Source organism: Mobula birostris, chromosome 4, assembly GCF_030028105.1.
Source record: "Mobula birostris isolate sMobBir1 chromosome 4, sMobBir1.hap1, whole genome shotgun sequence".
NCBI classification, from domain to species: Eukaryota; Metazoa; Chordata; class Chondrichthyes; order Myliobatiformes; family Myliobatidae; genus Mobula; species Mobula birostris.
This window is the reverse complement of record NC_092373.1, coordinates 182,626,160-182,645,959: the sequence shown is the minus strand read 5'-3', so window position 1 is coordinate 182,645,959 and position 19,800 is coordinate 182,626,160. Positions and strand designations below refer to the sequence as shown.

General features: G+C 41.4%; 1 protein-coding gene across 2 annotated transcripts in view; it reads left to right on the top strand.

Annotated features, from left to right (window-relative positions):
* The window catches only part of st3gal5 (ST3 beta-galactoside alpha-2,3-sialyltransferase 5), a 67,009-nt gene that overhangs the window by 20,808 nt on the left and 26,401 nt on the right, over positions 1 to 19,800 (top strand). For both annotated transcript variants that reach the window (XM_072256640.1, XM_072256639.1), the window contains 3 exons: positions 4,960 to 5,080; positions 5,236 to 5,579; positions 18,774 to 18,960. In XM_072256640.1, the coding sequence (XP_072112741.1) occupies positions 4,960 to 5,080; positions 5,236 to 5,579; positions 18,774 to 18,960 (652 nt within the window). The remainder of the gene's footprint in view (positions 1 to 4,959; positions 5,081 to 5,235; positions 5,580 to 18,773; positions 18,961 to 19,800) is intronic.

The window sequence follows — 19,800 nt, the reverse complement described above, 5'->3', positions numbered from 1 at the left end:
GCAATGAGTTGTGGTAAAGCATATAACTGAGCATGGCGATGCATATATGAAAATCCACATCCAGTTTGTATTTAGAACCTGTTATTTGATGAGATCTTAAGCTTCTGAATAAAAAGAACGTGAGCAGTGGGAGCTGGAATAGGTCGTCTGGTCTACCATTCACTAAGATTATTACTGGTCTGGTACCTTAGTGCTATTTTCTATTATTATCCACAAATTCCTTGATTCCTTTAACACAAATTTCTCCTAGACTTTTGCTGAGGGATCATCTTCTATGCATCTTGCCTGTCAAACCCCTTAAGAATTTTCTATGTTTCAATTGGATCTCCTTTCTTCTAAACCATGGGATCCTAATCTTTTACTTTTCTGCTATTGACCCCCACTGTTAACCGAGGGTCTGTTGACTCTAGGTTGGGAGCCCCTGTTCTCTGAAGAACGCTGTCCCAGACTGCAAAGCTGCCATCTGTGGAGCCAGTCTTCTGAATCTTATCTGACATACTTCAATGGCAAGAATGTTCTTTTTTGGATAAGGAAACCAAAACTCTTCACCATACTCCTAAGTGTGGTATCACCAATGACCTATACTATTACAATAAGAGTTCCTCTGTCCTATATTAAAATCGTCTCATATTAAAAGTGAACATACTATAAAATTAAAGCTGTCTGACCCATTGAGTTCCTCCAGCATCTGCAGTGTCTTGTGTCTGTAACATACTGTTTATCCTCTATTGTTTGCTGCAATTGAGTGTGGCTTTCAGTGACTTGTGTACAAACACATTTAAATCCTTTTGGGCATCAGCACTTGCCAGTATCTCAGTGTTTAACACACTGCAGTTTTATGTCAACCAGAATGGATAAGTTCAGTTTTTGTAGTTCATCTGCCACGTGCCCACTGACTCATGTCCACTCACTCAGTGTGTCTGCATCCCTTTGAATCTTCATCTGTTGTAAATGTGTGACTCCTTATCTTAGAACAATAGTTCCTAGTTCTGGATATCAGGTACATGAGATGAAGAGTCTGCAAAAGTGCATAGGTTGTAGAAACAGTGAAGCTGAGTGAAATTATACCCACTGGCTCGAGAGCCTGATGGTTGAGGGGCAATAACTGTTCCTGAGCTGGTGGTGTGATGCTCCTGTAGCTTCCTGATGGCAGCAGTGGGAAGAGCGTGGCATAGGCAGTGGGGGTCGCTGATGATGGATGCTGCTTTCCTGTGACAGCACTCTGTGTAGATGCACTCAATGGTGGGGAGGGCTTGACTCATGATGGACTAGGTGGCATCCACTACTTTTTGTAGGATTTTACATTCAAAGGTATTGGTGTTTCCATGCTAAACTGTGATGCAACCAGTCACAATACTCTCCACCACACATCTATAGAAGTTTGTCAAAGTTTTAGATGACATGCTGAATCTTCGCAAACTCCCAAGGAAGTAAAGGTGCTACAGTGCTTTCTTCATAATTGCACTTAGTGTGCAGGGCCCAGGACATGTCCTCTGAAATGATAATACTGTGATAATACTGAGGAATTTAAGTTGCTAAGCCTGTACACCTCTTGATCCCACAATGATTGGCTCATGTGCCTCCAGTTTCCTCCTCCTCTTGTCAATAATCAGCTCCTTGGTCTTGCTGTCATTGAGTGGGAGGTTCTTGTTGTGGCACCACTCAGCCAGATTTTTCAGTCTCCCTCCTTTGTACTGCTTCAAAACCACCTTTGATTCGGCCAACGACAGTGTTGTCATCGGCAAACTTAAACATGGCATTTGAGCTGTGCTTAGCCACACAGTCATAAGTGTAAAATGAGTAGAGCAGGCGGCTAAGCACACAGCCTGTGGTGGTGCACTTGTGATGTTGAAGATTGTGAAGGAGATATTGCTGCCAATCAGAACTGACTGGGGTCTGCAAGTGAGGAAATCGAGGACCAGTTGCACAAGGTATTGAGGCCAAGGTATTGAAGTTTGTTGATTAGTTTTGATCCTTCAAGGCAGTTTCACCATTGATCAGTATTATGGCTGACCACTTTCATGGCCAGTTTCCTGCGTTCTTCCTGTATGCCTTGATTCCTTTAATATGCAGCAATCTGTTGATCTGTACTTTGAATTCTTGACTGCTTCTGCAGCCCACTAGAGTAGAGAGTTCCTAAAAGGCACCATGACCTGGGTGAAGGAGTGTCTCGGTACCATTCCTAAGTGACTTCATCTTATTTGGGGACTGAGCACCTGGACTGTTCTTCAACAACCTTGCACATCATGCCCCATCAGATTGATTATTGCAAATTACCCTCTGTGTAGATGCATCAGATAAATATGAGTTCAGGAGTAGGTGTACAAGAATCGCAGATCAAGAGAGGGACTGGTGGAATTGCTCCGTGGGGGAACAGCATAGACCCAAGGGGCCAGATGGTCTTGTCACATTTTAATAAATAAGTTGCTGCTTTCAGTGCATTAACAACCTTCATTAAATAAGGATACTGATAATATGCATCATACTGGAGATGTGGCCACAGCAATGCCTTGTATACTGAAGCATAACCTCTCTACTTTGGTATTCTTTACACCAATCAATAAATAATCATTGCTTAGGTTTCTTAATTCCTCGGTTTCTGTACAACTGTCTTCTGTGGATCCTGTTCTGGTTACTTGGCCCCTTCTGATAAGATAATGGCGCGTTCGAGCGTAGCAATTTCTACGGGATCAACCAAAGGCGTTATTCTCCTTTTTAAACATATTTTTATGATCACAAGACTGTGCTGTTCATTAAGAACTTAAAGTACTGCAGATCTACCTCATCAGTGTTGGCAGAGAAACTGGTGGAGCTGGTTTGGTGCAGATCATACTGCTGCCTGCGTCAGAAAGAGTCGGTATGCAAAGGTGGCGTGCAGTCTAACAGCCAGTGATCATCACAGTCACTTTCCTTTTGATTGCAAGACTCTGGACATTAATGTGGAATGTTGCAAGTTCAATTTGCTGATTTTATTGGCAGACTGCGGGGAGCTGCGTGGCCTCAGTCATTGTGAAGACTAAACCTCAAGCCATGGTGTTGTGTGTTTACAGCTGCCCAGAAGAGAGACATCGGAGTCAGTGCGCTGCATTGGAGGTGTCTACACTGGAGTTAGTGCTGCCCCCCAGTGTTCGCTTAGCAGTATACACCTGCATTGTGTTCGACGGCAGAGTGCTGCAACATTCATTGACTCAGGGTCTTGGATTTTTATTTTGTGTGCTGTATTTCACTGGTATCATATGTGCTGTGTGTGAATCTTGGTACTGTGTTTTGCACTTTGGCCATGGAGTAATACTGTTTCACTTATATTCATGCATGGTTGAATGACAATTAAGCTACAACTTGGTTCTGCAGTTCCTCACCATTTTGATGTACTTATTTTCAAATTAGATTTTCCTCCCAAAAATGGACCATTTCAGCTTTCATGTTAAATGCTTCATTTTGCCTGATCATTGTTCACTTTCTTTAACTTGAATCTAGGTCTCCAAATTGGATTTGGTTTACTATAGTCACATGAACTGAGGTACAGTGAAAAGTTTGTACACATTAAAATATTATATAGTACATTGGGATTGTACAATGTAAAACAATAACAATGCAGAATAAAGTGCTACAGCTACAGAAGACATGCACTGCTGGTAGAGAAAATTTAACGAGGCTCTAAATCATGTTTTTGAAGTCTTCCAGCTAAATTATAGCATCTTGTAGCTGATTAGGTGATGTTCACATGTATTTATTTGTCCAGACAAGCCTACCTCAGTCTGCAAATGTATATCTGATCAGATCTGTTTGTTGATTGAATTATAAATATAACCAAGAATTTAAGTATTATTGTAATGTCTCTTTTTTTTCAGGTGGGATCTTAGTTAATATCTCATCCAAAAGAATCAGAATCAGGTTTATTATCACCGGCATGTGATGTGAAATTTGTTAACTTAGCAGCAGTAGTTCAATGCAGTACATAATCTAGCAGAGAGAAAAAAAAATAAAACATAATAAATAAACAAGTAAATCAATTACGTATATTGAATAGATTTTTTAAAAAGTGCAAACACAGAAATAATGTATATATTTTTAAAAAGTGAGATAGTGTCCAAAGCTTCGATGTCCATTTAGGAATCGGATGGCAGAGGGGAAGAAGCTGTTCCTGAATCGCTGAGTCTGTGCCTTCAGGCTTCTGTACCTCCTACCTGATGGTAACTTTGAGAAAGTGGCATGCCCTGGGTGCTGGAAGTCCGTAATAGTGGATACTGGGGGAATAATGGACGCCGGATAGGGGGAAAGATGCATGGAACTCAATTTCGGGATCGGAGATCAATGCTCTTATCCTGTTGTGTAGGATACTCAATGCTGGAGGATAAATCTGGCAACACCCATTCTCAACGTCTGCTTTGCAGCAATCCCTTGATACAGCAGACCATAGATCCAAATAACCTTTAACTATTTAGACTCTGATCGGTGTTGCCATTGAGGCTGGCTACTTCTACTTTGATGGGCCAGATTTGTTCGTACAAGAGGATGTTTTTATTGGTTTACCTTCATTGTGGCATGTATGAGAAGTTCCTGTTAGCAATATAATTATATATTATTTAAATTTTTTTTTCAAAGGAGTGCATAGAAGTTAATAAAATAGATTAAACATTAGATAAAGATTAGCTTAAATTGAAACGTGCGGTGAAAGACATCATTATGCATCAAATGACCAATGCATTTTGTGCTGGGACAGCTCACAACTGCCGCCTAGCTTCTGGTCAGGTGGAGAATGTATTTGCAGACAGACCGTGACAGGAATTGGACACTGATCAGTGATCGCTGACAACGTAAAGCGATTGAACCAACCACTAAACCACCGTGCTGCCCTTTACCTTTGTCATATATTGTGACTTAACTCTTTAAATAATCCTTCTATAGCATATATTTTCTAACATGGATATACATTTAATAGGTTGTGATTTATCTTAGGTTGACAGCGTTAATTGTATTTTGTTTGATCGGCCTTCGGACTCTGATTAAATTTTTCGACCAAGATTATGAGAAAAATGACATATGGGACCTGTACATGGTGAAAGGTGAAAAAAATAAGGTGAGCTTTTGTTTTTTTTTAGGAACTTATCGACAAATGTTTGAACATTCTGTGATCATGTGTATTTTTCAAAGTATTCAATTTAAGATTACCTCAAAAAAAAAAGCAAATTGTAAGCTTACTGTATGGATATTAATTGTTCTTATTTTAAACAGAGTGCCCAAAAATATGCTGAAAAGGTATTGGAACAAAAATGTCGGCAGTCTTTTGTTCAGGAGCAGATGGCTCGACTGTTTCCACAAAAATATGACCGTGACCTGCTTCCTTTTCTGGAAAGAAGTTCCATTCTCCGTGATGCTGTGTTCAAGTACAACACTCCCTTTGGATTTAAGAAGCACCAAAATACCTTTAATCACCTCATTGATCTAATGCCCATGGTATCATTACCAGAAGAACTAGAACAAAATCCATGCAAGAGATGTATTGTTTTAGGAAGCGGAGGAATACTACGGGGATTAGGTCTTGGACGCTACTTGGATAGATTTGATGTTGTTATCAGGTACAGAATATCATGTACTTGCATATACCTATCTCACTTTGACTTGCTCTCTGCAATAGTCATTTACTTGAAGGTTTAAAAATGTCTTTGCTTTCAGTTCAATGTGCTTCTATAAATGTAACATTACTAGCTCTGCTCAGTGTAATGAAGTGTAATTCAGAGAAATTTGATAGAGATAAAGGAATCTGCTCTGCTATATTCCTGCACAGCCTGGTCATTCTAAATAGAAACATTTTAATTCCAGGAGATGGATAATGTTGGGGAACTCCTTTTCAGTGAAATTAAGCACTAATTAGTTTTCCATCTGAGACGATGATGCAGATATTTATTCTCAATAATTGGTTAGGCACAAAGATAATTTGTACTAGCTGACAATTACTTTTATTAGTTATGTTAGAAGCAATCATGCAACTCGTACAAAATTAAGTATCTGTGTGTGTATCTATTAGGTTTGTCTGAAGCTCCCTGAATAGTCATAGAAAAAGTAATACTGGGAACAGGAGTTTACAACGGTCAGGCATTTCTCTTGAACCCGATGTAATCTCCTTGTTTCCAATGTGGCATCTCTCACTTTTGTGATGTTTGGTCTCCAGGGCTTTCACTGTTTCTACTCTCAAAATCCTCCAATCTTATCGGATTGAACGGTTGAGTTTTAGTTTTGAACCTGTGTCAGCTGCTCCACTGGATTTAGCCCAAGGCATCAAACTGGATGACTTTCTTACTCATCTGCCAGACTTGCACCTAATCACTTTTGAGCTCCAATGTGAAGCTTTGTTTCTCTTGCCACAAATTTAACCAGATCTGTGTGTCCAGCGTTTCCTGCTTTTTTTTAAATTTTTAGTCTTATTGATTTTTTGTGAAAAATTTGATGCAAGTTTTGTTTGCAGTTTAAACACAGCTAATAGTGTTAACAGTTAATAGTATATGTGCTGTTAAGTTAGCCATGTGTAAATTGGCAAAAGGTTGAAAGGTGAGGAGATCTACATCCCCAAAATGAAGTAGTATTCTAAAGGGAGGATGAAGCAACCATAAGCTGACAAGGGAAGTCAAAGTCAGGATAAAAGGAAAAGAGGGTTTTATGGTCAAACCAAACCAAAACACAAACAATTCAAAATCAGGTTTAATATCACCAACGTATGTCGTAAAATTTGTCTTTGTGGCAGCAGTACATGATAAGTGTAGAGGAAAACTGAATTACAGTAAGTAAGTGAGTGTGTGTGTATATATATTGAATAGTGCAAAAATAGAAATAAAAAAGTAGAGAGTTAGTGTTCATAGGTTCAATGTGCATTCAGAGATCAGATGGCAGAGGGGAAGAAACTGTTGCTGAATCATTTGAGTGTGTGTTTTCTGGCTTCTGTACCTCCTTCCTGATGGTAGCAAGGAGAACAAGGCGTGATGGGGGTCCTTAATGGTGGACGTTGTCTTTTTGAGGCATTGCTCCATGAAGATGTTCTGGGTACTACAGAGGGTAGTGCCCATGATTGAGCTGATTAAGGTTACAGCTCTGCAGCTTACTTTGGTCCTGTGTAGTAGCTCCCACCAGATCAGATGCTGATGTAGCCAAACAGAATGCACTTCGTGGTACATCTGCAGATATTTGTGAGTGTTTTTGGTGGACATACCAAATCTCCTCAAACTCCAAATAAAATATAGCCTCTGTCGTGTTGTCTTTATAGCTGCTTCGATATGTTGGATCCAGGTTAGATCCTCAGATATTGACACCCAGGAACTTAAAATTGTTCACTCTTTCCACTTCAGATCCCACTGAGGACTGGTGTGTGTTCCCTCATCTTACCCTTTATGAAGTACACAATCAGTTCTTTGGTTTTGCATTGAGTGCAAGATTGTTGCTGTGATACCACTCAACTAGCTGATATATCTTGCTCCTTTATATTGCCAGTGACCCCATGGATTTGTTATACTTGCATGACTCGCCCTCAATCCAATAGTGGTTGCTCCAAAAGTCAAAGATATGTATTCAATCTTTAATTAGCAAACATACATCCTTGAAGTGATGAAACTTGAGTGTACTCAAGTGTAAGCTAGGCATTATTGAGCGATCAGCAAAGGATACGAAATTTGCTGATCCCCAGCTATTACAAACTATGTTAAACAAAGCATGAAGATTTAATTTATTCCCTTTGCTTTTACCATGCCCCCATTCGTGACCAGCTACCATAATAAACACGCAAGACAGAATACAATGCAGATAGAGAACAGATGCATGGCTCCTGCATTCCAGCCCCCAAATTATTATGCTAGAATAATTACAACTACATGCTACCAGGACACAGGAGACATGAAATCTCAACACTTACACAAATGCCCTCTTGACTGCATTTCATGAAAATTTGTTTTGAATTGTTGCCAAAAGCTCATTCAAGTGCAAAACTGAAGTCGGATTAACTGTCAGCTCTGGCTGAGCCTCGTCTCTTCCACCACCACTGTCTCCTTTCAATGGTCCATTGACAGTCCAACCCAGCACTGTTCTCATCGCGTACTGTCCGTCATTAACACTGTGAATCACTTGCAATGGCTCCAAGGCCTTGGGTACATTCACCCCTGTCAGCAGCTCAATTTCTGGCAAATGAATACACTTCAGGCAAGACCAATCCTGAAGATCTCTCTGACAAGGAATGTTCCCTTTGTGGACAGGCATATGTTCCTGTGTATAGATGTTAGGCAGTTTATAGTAGTTCACGTTATCTAAGCCAGCCACTTCCAATCCGGGGGGGAGAAAACCTTCTTGTGACCCGCCGTGCATGAGAGAATGCATGTTCTTTTTCCTGTCATGTTGAGCTTGTTCATGAGGCTCACAATGCAGAACACTGCTGTAAAGCCTTGATCTACGAAAGCACAAGTAACCACTGTCTTGTTACTTAAACTTCACCTGAACTGGAATTATGGGAAGCTTACAATCATGATCACCAGCCCCCATAAGACAAGGTACCAGGGCGGTATTCGCATCTGTGTTTGCTTCATTCACGGCTTGTTTCGAACCTGCAGCCTTTTTATTAGTTCTGGGCTCAGTTTTAACTTCACTTTCCACAATAGCGGCAATGCTGCTTCCTTCAGCTTGAGGACAAATTTATGATTCAGTTTTGTTTAAGTCTTTACTTGCTGTTATTGATGGAGCATTGATATTTTTTCCCCCAAATATTGGGTATGTAGCAGTCTTTACTTGCCTTTCAATAAAATCAACAATGTCAGTGTAAGTAACCTGATAGATGTGCCTTATTTTTATTTTTGCAGTTTATAGAACACCGATCTCCACTTTCTCCAAAATTTGTCAGGCAATTTACTTATGACAATCATCATATTTGCAGACATGTCCAACTTGCGCACATCCTGCATGTCTTCCATGGCATTGCACCAGCCTTTAAGAAAAAGATGGAAGAGTTTTCATGTCTTCTGATTTGATATGTAGCCAAGAAATAGCCTTTTCCATATAGGTCATAGCAATTTTGTGCTCATCATCAACAAAATATTCCTGTAGTAAAGCTTGGGCCTTTAGATACTTTTGCTCTGCGCTGGCCCGCTGGCAAGTTCTGACAAGCTCCCGAGGGTAACCTCCAGCAAACTGCTCAAGAAAATAGAGACAGTCACCATAATTATTACTAGTCTTTGGTATTCCTGAAAACACTCCTAAGTGAATGATACTGCAATGGATCGCGGTTCAATGTTCGAATTTCTCTTTTAGGCTGAGTTGCAGAGCTGACAAACCTGTTGGATTTCTTTGAGAAAATAACAGGTCAGATAGACAAAGGAGAATTGGTAGATGTTGTGTACCTGGATTTTCAGAAGGCTTTTGATAAGATGCTACACATGAGGCTGCTGAAGATAAGAGCTCCTGGTGTTACAGGATGATATTAGCATGGATGGAAGATTAGTGGACTGGCAGGAGGCAAAGAATGGGAATAAAGGGGGCCTTTTCTGTTTGGCTGTCAGTAACTAGCGCTGCTCCTCGAGTCGGTATTGGGACTGCTTTTTACATTGTATGTCAGTGATTTGGATGATGGAATTGATGGGGTTGTGGCCAAGTTTTCAGATGGGTTGAGGAGCAGGTAGTGTTGAGAAAGCAAGGAGTCATTGGGAGAATGGGCAAAGAAGTGGCAGATGTAATATAGTGCAAGAAAGTGTGTGGTTATGCTCATTGGTAGAAGGAATAGAGTTATAGACTATTTTCTAAACAAGGAGACAATTTAAAAAAATCAGAGGTGGAAAGGGTCTTGTGAGTTCTTGTGCAGGATTCCCTCCAGGTCAGCTTGTGCAGGTTGAGTCAGTGGGAAGGAAGGCAAATGCAATGTTGGCATTCCTTTTGAGAAGACTAGAATATAAGAGCAAGGGAGGTAATGCTGAGACTGTATAAGGCATTGGTCAGACCACATTTGAAGTATTGTGAGCAGTTTTGGGTTCCTTATCTAAGAAAAGATGTGCTGGCATTGTAGAGGATCCAGAGGAGGTACACAATGGTTCTGGGAATGAAAGGGTTAACATAAAGGAGCATTTGATGGCTTTGGGTGTGTACTGACTGGAGTCTAGAAGAATGGGGGGTGGAATCCCATTGAAACCTATCAGATATTGAAAGGCTTCGATAGAGTGGATGTGGAGAGTATGCTTCCTCGAGTGGGTGAGTCATGGACTACAGGACACATCCTTAGAATAGAGGGACACCTGTTGAGACAGAGAAGGAATTTCTTTGGAATGCTTTGCCATGGATGGCTGTGGAGACAGATTCATTTAGTATATTTAAAGTGGAGTTTGATAGGTTCTTGATTAGTCAAGGCATAAAAGTTTATGGAGAAAAGGCAGAATAATGGGGTTGAGAAGGATAGTAAATCAGAATGGTGGAGCAAACATTGATGGGCCAAAATAACACTCACAACACGCTGGAGAAACTCAGCAGGCCGGGCAGCATCCGTGGAAACGATCAGTCACTGTTTCGGGCCGGAACCCTTCAAAATGGTCTGATTCTGCATCTACATCTTGTGGTCTTATCTGAATATATGGAGAAGGATTGAAAGTTCATGAAGAACTGTGGAAAATGGGAATTATTCCACTAGAATAAAAACTTCACAAAAGCTAAATGCCCTAACAAAGTGGATAGCCAGGATTGTAGATTGTTCCTTTTTTTTTTTGTTTAAAAAGGAAGTATTGATAGGTTATTGCTATAGTGTCAGGGATTCCCAAACTGGGGGTCCAAGGACCCCTTGGTTAATGGTAAGGCAACATGGCCAAAAGGTTGGGAGCCCTGCTCTAGAGCAAAGTAGCAGTTTGAGATACAAGCTGAGCATGGACGGAGGAAACTGAGTTTAATGTAATAATAGTTGAATAACATGACATTAAGAAAATTGCCACCATCAGTTTGAAGGAAGCTGAAGAGGATGAATTGGGATAAGCTTCTTGGAAACTAGAGAATGGGCTGTTTAAATTGCCTGCAAAAATGAGGCAGTTGAATTGGTAATGTCAGGGCAAGGAATCCTCTAGAGAAGCAGAATTTTACGTGGAGTTCAGGCATGAAACAGCTCATTTATAAACCAGGTAAATCAAGAGAAGGTGTTAAGGAAGGTAGAAAATATTAATTAAACATTTGACAGTAGAAAAACAATGGATACATATTTAAAGTTGAGTATTATTATTAGTTGAAGGATTTCTTCTAGTGCATAAAAGTCTAGGATTGTCAAGCAAATAGTATGACATTAGGTTAATGATAAAATTACATAAAAAGAAGTTATCTATACTTTGGGAAGAAGTAGGAATGCTGAACATTCAGAATTTAAAGAGCATAGATGTCAGATACATTTTATACTTCCAAATTATAAATCTGAGATCAAGCTAGCAAAAAAATAGAAAAATTGCAATATGTCATGTCACTATATAAAAAAGAAAATAAAAGCAGGGTTCTGTAGTTGAGAGGGGAATTGAAAAACTGAGGCATTTAAGGAATCAGTCCTGAGGAATAGTCTTGGCCCGAAACATCAACTGTTTGTTCATTTCCATAGATGCTGTCTGGCCTTGAGTTCCTCTAGCATCTTGTGTGTTGCCTTAAAAATCATGCATCTGACTTAACTGTAGAAGATGAAATAAACAATGGTATAGCGATTTGAGAATCAAAGGTAACGTGAGAATGAAAGGCTTCAAAGAATCAATAATAGTGTAGAGAAAATTGTGGAAAAATTAATGTTGATTTGATTGTGCTGTCAAGAAATGAGTGAGAGTACTGGATCTGGCAAAGTCTCTAGGACTTGACAATACAGGTGTCCCCCGCTTTTCGAATGTTTGCTTTACGAAACCTCGCTGTTACGAAAGACCTACATTAGTTCCCTGTATTCACTAACAGAAGGTGTTTTCACTGTTATGAAAAAGGCAGCGCGCGAAAAAAAGCAGCGTGTGATAAAAGGTGGTGTGTGCCCCGAGCAGCTGCTCCTCCCCCGGAACTGCATTCTCACTGGCATTGTTTAAACACGTGCCTGTAAGCAGCCATTAGCAAGGTGAGTTCTAAGGTATCGGAAAAGCCTAAAAGAACTCGTAAGGGTGTTACACTTAGCATAAAACTAGACATAATTAAGCGTTTCGATCATGGTGAACGAAGTAAGGACAAAGTGAGCTTGGCTTGTGGAAGTTGACGAAGATGATGTTGAAGAGGTTTTGGCATCCCATGACCAAGAACTGATAGATGAAGAGCTGATGCAATTGGAAGAGGAAAGGATAACAATCAAAACGGAATGCAGTAGCGAATGGACCGAAAGTGAAGTTGTCCAGGAACTGAACATGAAGCAACTGCATGAGATTTTCGCTGCAATGATAAAGTATGACTTTAATTTTGAAAGGGTACGTTGGTTTAGGGCAAATTTGCAGGATGGTTTGAGTGCTTACAAAGAACTGTATGATAGAAAAATGCGCGAGGCTAAGCAGTTAAGCATACTGTCGTTTTTCAAGCCTTCCACATCAGCCACAGCAGACGACGAACCTCGACCTTCGACACCGAGGCAGGCAGACATAGAAGAAGATGACCTGATTGCCCTGATGGAAACAGATGACGATGAGATGACACCTCAGTGTCCCACCACCTCAAACCCCAGGCCGCGGACCGATATATTGCTGCGGAGAATGCAGCGGTAGCTGGGACACACCCAGCACATCTTTAAGAAAAAAGCCGAAATTAACAAGCTAATTAATTACGTGCCAGGCAGAACCTAATTAATTAGCTTGTTAATTTCGGCTTTTTTCTTAAAGATCTGCTGGGTGCGTCCCGGCTACCGCTGCACCACTGCATTCTTTGTGGATCGGTATCGGTCGGCGGCCTGGAGGGTGGGGACCACTGCACCACCCCAACCTCCGACTTCTCAGCCTAACACACCATCATCAGTGTGCTCGATGTCTTCCCGATTCTGGTAAGTGATACTGCACTGTACCTACATTCTTTCTACTTTTTATAGGCTGTGTATTTTTGTGTTACTTGGTATGATTTGGCAGCTTCATAGCTTAAAGGTTACTGGAGAGTGTTTCTGCTGAGATCACTTGCGTGAGATTTTCGTTACGGAGAACAGTGCGGCAATGATTGTGGAACAGTATTTCTACTTTATATAGGCTGTGTATTTATCATATCGTTCCTGCTTTTACTATAGGTTACTGCTATTTTAGGTTTTTTGTGTTACTTGGCATGATTTGGTAGGTTATTTTTTTGGGTCTAGGAATGCTCACAAATTTTTCCCATATAAATAGATGGTAATTGCTTCTTTGCTTTACGACATTCTGGCTTACGAACCGTTTCATAGGAACGCTCCACCTTCGGATGGCAGGGGAAACCTGTATCCAGATTGTAGAATGAACTCTTTGCCTTCCAAGCTGTTCGTGACTTGAGGGGAAAATGTTCCAATGTAATACACACACTGGCAAATGCCAGCAATGTAGTAGATTGTCTAGATGCGCCCTGTCTACAAAGACCAGAACAAATCTAATAGGATAATTACTATTCAACTGATAAGGGCCCAAACATCAATAGTGCTCTGAAAGCAAAGTGCTGGGAACACTGATCTGAAATGCTAACCCTATTTCCATAGTTGATGCTTAAACTGCTGGGTGTTTCCAGTATTTTCAGATTTCCAGCATTTGCAGTTTTTAAACAAAATTCTTCAGCAAAGTGATGGCAGATGTTGTCGACGGTGCTAGCAAGAGGCTCCTGCTCACTGATGCTGTTGGTTTTACCGAGGACATCAATTTAACATAGAACATAGAACAGTACAGCACATTACAGGCCCTTTGGCCCACGATGTTGTGCCGACCCTCAAACCCTGCCTCCCATATAACCCCCCCACCTTAAATTCCTCCATATACCTGTATAGTAGTCTCTTAAACTTCACTAGTGTATCTGCCTCCACCACTGACTCACAGTGCATTCCACGCATCAATCACTCTGAGTAAAAAACCTTCCTCTAATATCCCCCTTGAACTTCCCACCCCTTACCTTAAAGCCATGTCCCCTTGTATTGAGCAGTGGTGCCCTGGGGAAGGGCTATCCACTCTATCTATTTCTCTTATTATCTTGTACACCTCTATCATGTCTCTTCTCATCCTCCTTCTCTCCAAAGAGTAAAGCCCTAGCTAATCCATACTCTCTAAACCAGGCACCATCCTGGTAAATCTCCTCTGTACAGTTTCCAGTGCTTCCACATCCTTCCTATAGTGAGGAGACCAGAACTGGACACAGTACTCCAAGTGTGGCCTAACCAGAGTTTTATAGAGCTGCATCATTACATCGCGACTCTTAAACTCTGTCCCTCGACTTATGAAAGCTAACACCCCATAAGCTTTCTTAACTACCCTATCCACCTGTGAGGCAACTTTCAGGGATCTGTGGACATGTACCCCCAGAGCCCTCTGCTCCTCCACACTACTAAGTATCCTGCCATTTACTTTGTACTCTGCCTTGGAGTTTGTCCTTCCAAAGTGTACCACTTCACACTTCTCCGGGTTGACCTCCATCTGCCACTTCTCAGCCCACTTCTGCATCTTATCAATGTCTCTCTGCAATCTTCGACAATCCTCTATCTACAACACCACCAATCTTTGTGTCGTCTGCAAACTTGCCAACCCACCCTTCTACCCCCACATCCAGGTCGTTAATAAAAATCACGAAAAGTAGAGGTCCCAGAACAGATCCTTGTGGGACACCACTAGTCACAACCCCCCAATCTGAATGTACTCCCTCCACCACGACCCTCTGCCTTCTGCAGGCAAGCCAATTCTGAATCCACCTGGCCAAACTTCCCTAGATCCCATGCCTTCTGACTTTCTGAATAAGCCTACTGTGTGGAACCTTGTCAAGTGCCTTACTAAAATCCATATAGATCACATCCACTGCGCTACCCTCATCTATATGCCTGGTCATCTCCTCAAAGAACTCTATCAGGTTTGTTAGACACAATCTGCCCTTCACAAAGCCATGCTGACTGTCCCTGATCAGATCATGATTCTCTAAATGCCCATAGATCCTATCTCTAAGAATCTTTTCCAACAGCTTTCCCACCACAGACGTAAGGCTCACTGGTCTATAATTACCTGGACTATCCCTACTACCTTTTTTGAACAAGGGGACAACATTCGCCTCCCCCCAATCCGCCGGTACCATTCCCGTGGACAATGAGAGCATAAAGGTCCTAGCCAGAGGCTCAGCAATCTTTTCCTTTGCCTCATGGAGCAGCCTGGGGAATATTCCGTCAAGCCCCGGGGACTTAACCGTCCTAATGTATTTTAACAACTCCAACACCTCCTCTCCTTTAATATTAACATGTTCCAGAACATCAACCTCACTCATATTGTCCTCACCATCATCAAGTTCCCTCTCATTGGTGAATACTGAAGAGAAGTATTCATTGAGGACCTCGCTCACTTCCACAGCCTCCAGGAACATCTGCCCACCTTTATCTCTGATCGGCCCTACCTTCACTCCTGAATCAAAGCACAGTCCAAACATCAACTAATGAGTTCTCTCTTCACCCTGGAATGCCCTCTGCTCATTGTTACCATCAGGAAGGAGGTACAGAAGCCCAAAGGCTCACAGTCAGTGATTCAGGATGTCTTTTCTTTCCCCTCTGCCATCCGATTTCTAAGTGGACATTGAACCCATGAACACTACCTCACTTTCTCCCTGTTTTTTTTGCATTATTTTTAATTTAACAGTTAAATATGTTCAGCCCCCTCACTGGGCCCGTATGCAAACCTAGCCCATTAGCTGGCTCTGCTAACAGCTACGGGACTCCATAGTGAGAAAGCTACCTTTCATAAGCAATATATGTCAAGGGTCAATGTGATTGGGCTTCAGCCAAACAGGAACATTGTGACGTTCCAATTTAAGAATCCTCTATTTGAGCTAATGCTGTGTAGCTACTGCTCTTACACAACCGTTGGTCAGCATGAAATAACAGACCATACACCACATAAAATTTTGAAGGAAGTATATTTACAAATTTCAGCTTTATGGACCAGTTAGTAGGAAAGGAAAAGAAAAGAAAAAAATCAAAGGACCCAGTCCAAATGTGCACAAAAAGTTGGAGCTCATCTTGAAGTTGTCCTTTTTTACTCAAATGATGGATCCACGATCTGTGTGAAAGCACACATTTCAAACTTTGATCAAAATCCATCTCAAATCATCAGGCTCTTTCTGGGGAGTATTGGCCCTTCCTCTTTGGAACCGTTCATCTACACAAAACACTTCATGTGACAGGGACGCTTCTTCCCACGGCATTCTGAGCCATCTTCCCTTCCAAAAAAAAATCCCGCGAACCACGCAGTCTGTCACAAGTCTCCTTCTGTCCCCTCCTATCAAACTTTCTCCCAAATCTGCCATCCTGATAGGAATGTTGTGTCAGCCAAAGTTGAACATTGTAGCCCCTTATGTTTTAGCCCGAACCAAAACATCCTAAAAGCAGAACACCCTGCTTTTGCCAAACAGCAAAAATGAAATACCGAGAGCATAGCATAAAAGTCTTAACCAGGGCACTACATATTGGGGAGGGGAAGGGAAGATGGCGGTGTGTCGCAGCACATGTGGCTGCTCTGAAATGATATTGTATGTGTTAAATAGGTACCGTGCACAATCCTGATTTGATGGAGACAGATGTGAGAAGCACGGAGGAACATCTGGAGAAACTTCTGAAATGCCTGCTTCACTGCCGCTGCTACTGTGCGATTGAGAGTCTCCGGAGGGGAAGGCCCCAAATCCTCGGCTTTGCCTATTGCTTGTTGCCGGGGCCAGGGTTGAAGTGCTCGGCAGAGATGGTGCTCGGTGGCGGAGGGCTGGTCGGAGGCTGGAAGTTTTCGGACGGACTCGAGTCGGTTGTGGTCGGGTGCTTCCAGGGTGCTGCATCGGCAAGTTTGTGACGCTGGAGGTTCATGGCAGGAAGAGAGTTTCTCTTCCTTCTACCGTCTGCGTGAGATGATGGGACTTTTGAGAGACTTTGAGACTTTTTTTGTTTTTACTGTGCCCATGGTCTGTTCTTTATCAAATTACGGTATTGACTTGCACTGTTGTAACTATATGTTATAATTATGTGGTTTTGTCAGTTTTTCAGTCTTGATTTGTCTTGTGTTTCTGTGATATCATTCTGGAGGAACACTGTATCATTTCTTAATGCATGCATTACTAAATGACAATAAAAGAGGACTGCGTGTCCTCATAATCTAATATGCATATATACCTTTATTTATTTATCATGTATTGCATTTTACTGCTGCTGTTAAGTTAACAAATTTTGCAACATATGCTGGTGATACTAAACCTGATTCTGAATTCCCAAAGGAAGATAATGCCAAAGCACAACTTGACTAAGTAAGGCAGAGAAGAAGCATTTAAGACCCTATGGTATCAAGGGAAAACAATCGAATGTTTGGAATTACACCTTGCACAAAGGCGCAATATGGTTATTAGAGATTAAGTACCCCAGTTGCAGATGTAAACTTCTGAGGACAGAAGCCAAGGTTGACAAATCATCAGTTACTTCATTATTAGCTTTCCTTCCATTGTAAGGACAGAACAGGGATCTTGCTGTTGAAGTTTAATTCCACACCTAACTTATAAGAGAATAAGACAGGCCAAGCTAACCAGCAGCAGGATCTGGATAATATGCAAATGTAGGCTGAGAAGTCGCAAGTAATACAGAATGGCTATTAACAGTGGAGAGACTCTAACCGCCCTTTACATTAGTGTCCCTTTCAGTGGAGAATGTTGATGTTGAAACAGTGAGTTGCCTTGAGTCATTGCAGTCTTGATGAAGATGGTCCCAAACTGAGTGGGGCAGGGAGTTCTTGCATTTAGATTTATCAAGGACTGGCTATATATTTTCAAGAAAAGATGGTATGAGGAAACCACATGCAGGTGAAAATGCTTTCATGCCTGCTGTCCTGGTCCTTGATGATAGAGATTGAGTTTGCAAGATGCTGTCAGTAGACAAGGCGAGCAACTGCAGCACATTTTGTGGATGATGTGTACTGCAGCTGTGTATAGGCGGTGGCAGAAATGAAGGTTGTAGGAGGTTAATGAGGTGCCAAGCCAATGGGCTGCATTATTTTGGATGGTGTTGACATTCTTGAGAGCTCTACATTGAAGCAGATGGAGAATACTTCATCACATTCCTGACTTGTGTTTCCTAGATGGTGGAAAGTCTTGGAGTGTCAGGAAGTGAGTCATTCTCTGTGGGAAACTTTATCTCTGACCTGTTCTTGCAGCCACAGTTGAGATTTTTTTATTAATCATCATCTCTGCCCTTTTGGTATGCTGATGGTGTGGACTCAAAGTAGCAAAGGGAGCTGATTAGGCTGTCATCATTATCCTGCAACATATGGGGATTTTAGGATTTCCTTCCATTATTGGGGAAGATGTATATCTCAATGAGTTCATGTGTTTGAAGTGTTTTTGACTTGAATGTGTGATACAGATAAGGATGTTTAAATGACGTTATATTTGGGACACTTTGACAACTGATGAAATTGATCAGTTCTTGATCATGTGCAATTCTTAGATTAGCTGTCTCCCCAAAAAACTATTAAAACTGAAATGTTCGGAAAAAAAAATGCTATCCTCGTGATTTTCACCATAACGCTAGTGTTACAACCTCAAAGATGCATTTAACTTAATATTCAAGTTATTTTTATAGTTTTATTTACTTAATAAGTTAGTATTCTTTCCTATAGGCTGAACAATGCACCAATCCAAGGATTTGCCCATGATGTTGGCAATAAGACAACTATCCGAATGAGCTACCCAGAGGGAGCACCAAAATCTCCTTTAGAGTATGATCCGTATATGCTATTTGTTGCTGTAATGTATAAGGGAGTAGATTTCAGCTGGCTGAAAGCTATGATCAAAAAAGAACAAGTGGTAAGTGAATCATTAAAATGTCAACATCTCAAACTTATGTGCTTTTTCTTTTATGTAGTGGTTGCTGAGATTTATTTTTGGCTGAAGACTGACATAGCGGTGTTTTGTAAGGAACTGTACTGGCAAGACCTTGGAGTCTAGATTCAATGCTCCCTGAAAATGGCTGCACAGGTTGACAAGGTGATATGTTCTGCTGCCTTTGTTAGTCCTAAATGAGTAATGAAGGCAAGACTTTCTTCTGCCTTCCTTATCACTTTATCAACCTGTGCCTCAAAGGAACTGGGTTCACAAGTCAGGAAGTTGTATTGCAGTTTTATAAAACTCTAGTTAAGCTGCACCTGGAGTATTGCATTGTCACTCCATTATAGAATGAATGTCAAGGGCTTGGGAGGAGACGTAGATGATGTTTGCTTGGATTTGAGGTCATGTGCTATAAGAACTTCCTTCTCTTATGACTACAGTCGCGTGGGAGGTGCATGAGTATTGGGTCCCACACTGCCAGGTTCAGGAGCAGTTGTAGCTCTGCAGCCAGACAGGCTTCACTCATCTCAGCACTGAATAGACTCTGCAGTTCATGTTCCATGTGTCTTTGTTTACTTTTTGTTTTGCTATTTGCGTGATTTGATCGAGGCTCTTCAGCACTGAGCTCTCTCTGCAGCTCTGGCCTGCAGCCATCAGTACTAGTCTCAGCTGCACTGGCTCTGTGGCTGTGAACTCACTTTCAGGCGCTCTATGGTTAATGTTTTCTGTGTTGTTTACTTACTTATTGTTTACACCATTTGTACTTTTTTCACAAATTGACTGTTCGACCATCTTCGTTTGGGGGGGGTGTTAAATGGG